The 5,750-nt window shown below is 46.3% G+C and overlaps 1 protein-coding gene across 1 annotated transcript; it reads left to right on the top strand.

Annotated features, from left to right (window-relative positions):
* The first annotated feature begins 2,386 nt into the window (after nucleotides 1-2,386).
* Nucleotides 2,387-5,503, top strand: LOC123078150 (cysteine proteinase inhibitor 12). Its single transcript, XM_044500553.1, has 4 exons — nucleotides 2,387-2,719; nucleotides 2,859-3,078; nucleotides 4,855-5,000; nucleotides 5,088-5,503. The coding sequence occupies exons 1-4, from the start codon at nucleotides 2,507-2,509 to the stop codon at nucleotides 5,238-5,240; spliced, it is 732 nt and encodes a 243-aa protein (XP_044356488.1). The 5' UTR covers nucleotides 2,387-2,506; the 3' UTR covers nucleotides 5,241-5,503.
* The last annotated feature ends 247 nt before the right edge of the window (nucleotides 5,504-5,750 follow it).

Below are 5,750 nucleotides of genomic sequence, written 5' to 3'. Positions count from 1 at the left end.
GGCATCTTCACTGAAAGATTTCTTATGCTGCCGCGCATCAGCTGATTCTTATGGGAAGCTTTGGAATGTTTTGCTCGCGGCGGGCGTTGTTGGATTATGGAGGGCATGGAATGATCGGGTCTTCGACAAGGACAACTGGCATGCCACACGTGCACTCCACGAGGTTTCTGATCTTCTTAGACTATGGAGCTCGCGTGCCAGAGTGGCGGATGATCGCTGCACACTTTTAGGTTGGGCCGACTTTCTTGTAACTCCCTAGCACTGCTTCCCTCAACCCCCCCTCCGCCTCATGTAACCTCTTCTTAACTGGCTTGGTGGTGGCCTGCTGCACTCTCAGTGCACGTTTTCACCACCTTCATGTAATCGGCCTTTGGCCTTTCGGGTTTACCCCGTTTTGAATGCACAAGGTAGACTATCTCTACCTTTTCTTTCAAAAAAAATATATTCTGCGGCATGTTCAACCTTAGCATCTAGTTCCTGGAGCAAGTCGAGGCCTTGGCTATGGTTTTTGCCTGTGTCATTTGTGGCAATCAGCTCCTGCAATTCGTCGGCGGCGGTTGTCGCGGAGTTGGTAAGCGGTGGGATGAAGACATGATCCGCTACTTTGTCAGGTGACAAACATGTGTGTATACATGTGTGACATTCACGTCCCTTGTTGCAATGCAAGTTCTTTTTAGGGATGTTGCATAGCCAGTTGTTAGTACTGACTCGTGCGATTGCTTCACACACATGTCTCTTATAAGCTTCAATGTATTTTTAATGTATTTTTGGTTGTTTATGTAAAAAGAGTATTTTGGTTTCTCTCACGTACTTACGGATCATAATGACATATCGGTTTGACATCATATTTTTAAGCATGATAAATCTAATGTCATATTTTTAAACCTAACAAGGACTTAACGTGTTTGCTGGTGAAAATTGTCATGCTCGCAATAATGTAATTTCCCATTCTTAGGCATCAGATTTGGGATGCCTAAAATCTCAACAGATTTATACCATACCTAAATATGTGACGTTTATTATTATTTTTTTAGAAAAACTGACGTTAAATTTATAGCGATTTGCAAGAAAATTTGCCAAAAAAAGAAGAAGCTGGCTCGACGTGCCATGCTCACAATAATGTAATTTCCCTTTCTTAGGCATCAGATTTGCGATGCCTAAAATCTCAACAGATTTATACCATACCTAAATATCTGACGTTAATTATTATTTTTAGAAAAATTGACGTTAAATTTGTAGCGATTTGCAAGAAAATTTGCCAAAAAGAGAAGAAGCTGGCCCGGCGTGCCATGCTCGCAATAATGTAATTTCCCATTCTTAGGCATCAGATTTGCGATGCCTAAAATCTCAACAGATTTATACCATACCTAGGTTATCTTTGCAACAAGGGTATTGTTTCGGAAACACCGGTAACTATTGTAACAATGGCTTTGTTTCAGAAACACATGGGCGACTATTGCAACAAGAGTTTTGTTTCGGAAACATTGGTGACGTTGCAAAAGCATCTCTCCGTATGGGTCCCTTCTTTGCAACAAGAGTTTTGTTTAAAAACAACTATTGCAACAATGGCTTTGTTTCAGAAAAATTGCCGCATGGGGCCGGGACGGATCAGCAGGGAGGGCTCCCCCGACACCTACATCATCGACGAAGAGGCCATGCGCTGCACCGCGGGCCACTGAAACGACAATTGGGTTGCGCGGGTCTCAGGCACTTTCGCCGACGTCGGGTGGTGGCTTGGCGATCCCGATCTAGATACAGGGCACGGGGATGTGAGCGGTAGGGCGGCCGGCTGCCCGGGCGACAACAAGTGAGGCGGCGAAAGAAAAGATGAGGGATGGAATTGGGACGGCGAAGGCCTCCCTCGCCCGCGAACGACGGTTGTCGAAGGGGCCGTTGGCGAGCACGGGCAAGCACACGTGTAGGTGGCCATGTAGTCCGTCTGTAGCAAGTGCTGAGATGCAGAAGTGCTTCTAAAATATGGGTGGAGTTGCAAGAACGTGAAGTAGATGAGGATGGCTCCTGGCCGTCAATCAAAACAGATCGAACGCCCACAGAGGCGGTTGACGCGCATCGAAAGATCAGCCGAGTGAATACAAACGTTTCCCATACGGCCACACCTAAATATCTGACGTTAATTACTTTTTAGGAAAACTGATGTTAAATTTGTAGCGGTTTGCAAGAAAATTTGCCAAAAACGCTGGCCCGGCTACTCCGGCCTACCAGCAAAAGCGATTTTAATTCCTTCATCGCTTACATCCTAAGCAACGTGCTGGCACCGTCCATTCGTGGATCCCGTGCCTAGCCTCCACGCGTCGCGACACGTCCCGCAACCGCAACCGACCTGACCCGCGCCGACGGGAGGGAGGGACGAGACCCCGACTCCACGCCCCTTGCGTTGCTTACTTCGGTTCCTTCTCCCTTCCTCGGTGCAGAATCCAAACCCCACCCACGCACACGCAGTCATCACGAAGCAAAGCGAAACCGCAAAGGACTCCTCCGGCAGAGCATGCGCGTTGCTGCGACGCGGCCCGCCTCCTCCGCTCCCGTTGCCCTCCTCGCCGCTCTAGCCCTCCTCTTCCTCGTCGGCTCCGCCTCCCTCGCCATCGGAGCCATGGCCAGCCACGTCCTCGGCGGCAAGAGCGAGAACCCCGCCGCGGCCAACAGCCTCGAGACCGACGGCCTCGCCCGCTTCGCCGTCGACGAGCACAACAAGCGCGAGGTGACGCGATTTGACTACTCATCCTCCCCTTTCTCTCCCCTCCTCGGATGGTCTGCTATTTTTGCTGCTGTGATGAACTGGCGCGGTCGATTTGGGTACTCATATGTGAGTTGTGTGTGTGTGTGTGGTGGCGCTGCAGAACGCGCTGCTGGAGTTCGTGCGGGTCGTGGAGGCCAAGGAGCAGACGGTGGCCGGCACGCTGCACCACCTCACGCTTGAGGCGCTTGAGGCCGGGCGGAAGAAGGTGTACGAGGCCAAGGTCTGGGTCAAGCCGTGGCTCGACTTCAAGGAGCTGCAGGAGTTCCGCCACACCGGGGACGCCACCTCCTTCACCATCTCCGACCTCGGCGCCAAGAGAGGTACGCTCCCGTTGGTTTCATCGGTGCGATCTGTCCGTTGCTTGCTGTTGCTTGTGTTATTCCTGTATATGTGTTATTTATTAAGATACTTGTGATGCGGCGAGTCGTAGGTGTTTGTAGAAATGCCTATTTGCCTGGTATTGGATATGCCCTCCTTGCGAACTACATGTGTATTCGTTCAGGTGGTTTCATTCAAAATCACTGTTCCAGATCACCCAAATAGGGTTGTGGGGATAGCTTGGAATCAATTTTTGGCACGAGAATTTGAGCTGCTCTAGTATTTGGGATTTGTAGGCTTATCCAACAAACCTGTTTCCTTCATAGGTTCAGTCTTACTTTATGATAGTATCCTTGGAGCTTCAACTGATAATCAAACAATAGAACAAAATCACTAGACTGCTCCAGCTCATGTCAATTGTGCATTAAAGAGAAGGCCATAATATTAGGTGAGTTTGTGAAGATGGTTTACGTACCAATGATGATGACCATCCATAATATTAGCCCAAAGCATACATAACATGAACTAACTTCATCACTAATTTCTGGATTGGGAGTTAGTTAGACGGCTATAATTGTTCGTCGAAATTGGACAGCTGATGTGTGGTCCAGTGGCGGAGCTAGGATCAAGCCACGACCCGGGCAAGCCCCAGGCCAATCACTTGGTACAGTATTAAACAGTGTAAAATCTGCTACAGTAAACAAAGGAGCCAAGCCTCACGACCCAGGCCGCCGCCCGGGCAGCCTGGGGCTTGTCTCCGCCACTGGTGTGGTCTACGAAGTGCTGTCGACCTGTTGAGTTCATCAAAATGAACATAATTCTGATGATCAGGACATTTGGTTCAAATGCAGGCACACAAGTTGTTATTTTCATAGTTACTTTCATATGGTAGAAAATCGTATGTTGCCAATGTAGTAGTTTGACTATCATGATGAGGTTTGGTAGTGTTATGTTCACATCAGCACATCTTGATTTCCAAATGAAATTCAAGTATTAGCTCACATAAGTGTAAATATTTGCCACGACTTGGCAAGTGTTCATACCAGTTTGTAGTTCACCCCAGCATTGAAACAATGTTCCTACTTTCTGACAGTAAAGGCGTTCTGTTCATGTAACCTGATACACGAACTGATTTTAGAAGAAGTAAAAGTGGATAACTGGATGTTGCACACTATCTCGGCATTTGTCCAAATTATTCAAGTAATTTGTTACATGAACGCTGCTATACACCCGATATATTGCGGCCGATGCATGCACGATCGCAGCGCCAACAGCAAAGCTGCAGGCAGGAGAGGAATTGTTTTTTTCCTTGCTGATGCTATCGTCTGCAGATTGTGCGAGTAGTGTCGTGTGTGAAGCAATTTCGTTGTTACATTCTCCCTATTTCCGATAGTGTAATTGCGACATCTAATCTAACCATGTGAGCAGAGGGGGGTAGGGGTAAAGAAGTGTTATTGAGAAAAGACATGTTCTAACTGTATGACGCTTCTTTCTGTAAGAACTTCACATATTCTTTCTGAAGTGGCATCGAATGTCATACCAGCCTATTTTCTTCTTTGGCATGTTCACTTTTTCTGCTCGAGACTTGTAACAGGGAACAAGATAAAACCTGATGCCAAGTGGTTAAATTAGGAAGTCATTGAATATCAGATGTTGCATATGATATGGATGGTAATAGTAGACATGAACTTGTGGTACATGTTAGGTCTTATATAGTTTAGCTTCCCGTAATATGGTCTTGTCAAGTACTTGTTGTATTGAACTCAAACCAATTTCAGGTGGACATGAGCCTGGATGGCGTGATGTGCCTGTGCATGATCCTGTAGTCAAAGATGCTGCAAGCCATGCTGTGAAATCAATCCAGCAGAGGTCGAATTCCCTTCTCCCATATGAACTTGTTGAAATCGTTCGCGCCAAGGCTGAGGTTTGTTTTATGTAATTGTTCTTCTACTTCAACTCCTTCACGAGTAGTAATATTCATCTCAGCTTTACTTGCTGCTACCATGACCAGGTGGTTGAAGACTTCGCCAAGTTTGATATCCTCATGAAACTGAAGAGAGGGACCAAGGAGGAGAAAATGAAAGCTGAGGTGCATAAAAACCTCGAGGGAGCTTTTGTGCTGAACCAGATGCAGCCAGAGCATGACGAATCTAGCAGCCAGTGAATCTGACTTGTTAAGCTCACAGTAATGTAGTTTTGTATTAAGAAATAAACAGTAAACCTGTCACTACCTGGATATTATGCTTTCTGCACTGGCTTGGTTGTTGGATGCAGCAAGATGGAGCTGTGTTCCTTACTAGCTGAATCTTGTTTGGTTGCTGTTAATGGTGGAATGTGCAACAAATCTTGTAACTCGAGGGTAATGTTGGATGCGATATACACTGTCAATTTCGGTTACTCCGCAATATACACTGTCAATTTCAGTCACTCGATAGTGTAGTGTGCTAGCTAAGCTAATGGTGCAGTATGTTTTTTTTTTGACAAAGTGAATATATTAATATCAAGGAAATACCAATTACACCTAGCCTCTGCAACAATGTAATCTTGTAAAGACATCACATATGCACACACCCAAAAGAGAAAAAAAAAGAAAAATTAAATGAAAGAAACTGCTATAGTGATTAATTCCTTGTAGTTGCAGCACGAACCACAACTAAGAAACACTCAAAGTCCC

This window comes from Triticum aestivum, chromosome 3D, assembly GCF_018294505.1.
Source record: "Triticum aestivum cultivar Chinese Spring chromosome 3D, IWGSC CS RefSeq v2.1, whole genome shotgun sequence".
Taxonomy (NCBI): domain Eukaryota; kingdom Viridiplantae; phylum Streptophyta; class Magnoliopsida; order Poales; family Poaceae; genus Triticum; species Triticum aestivum.
The sequence above is the reverse complement of the archived record's forward strand: the minus strand, read 5'-3'. Positions and strand labels throughout refer to the sequence as shown.

Coding starts and splice junctions, on each gene's coding strand:
- LOC123078150 (XM_044500553.1), top strand. CDS start 2,507: ATGCGCGTTGCTGCGACGCGGCCCGCCTCCTCCGCTCCCGTTGCCCTC. Junction 2,720..2,858: donor ACGAGCACAACAAGCGCGAG/GTGACGCGATTT, acceptor GTGGCGCTGCAG/AACGCGCTGCTGGAGTTCGT. Junction 3,079..4,854: donor CGACCTCGGCGCCAAGAGAG/GTACGCTCCCGT, acceptor AACCAATTTCAG/GTGGACATGAGCCTGGATGG.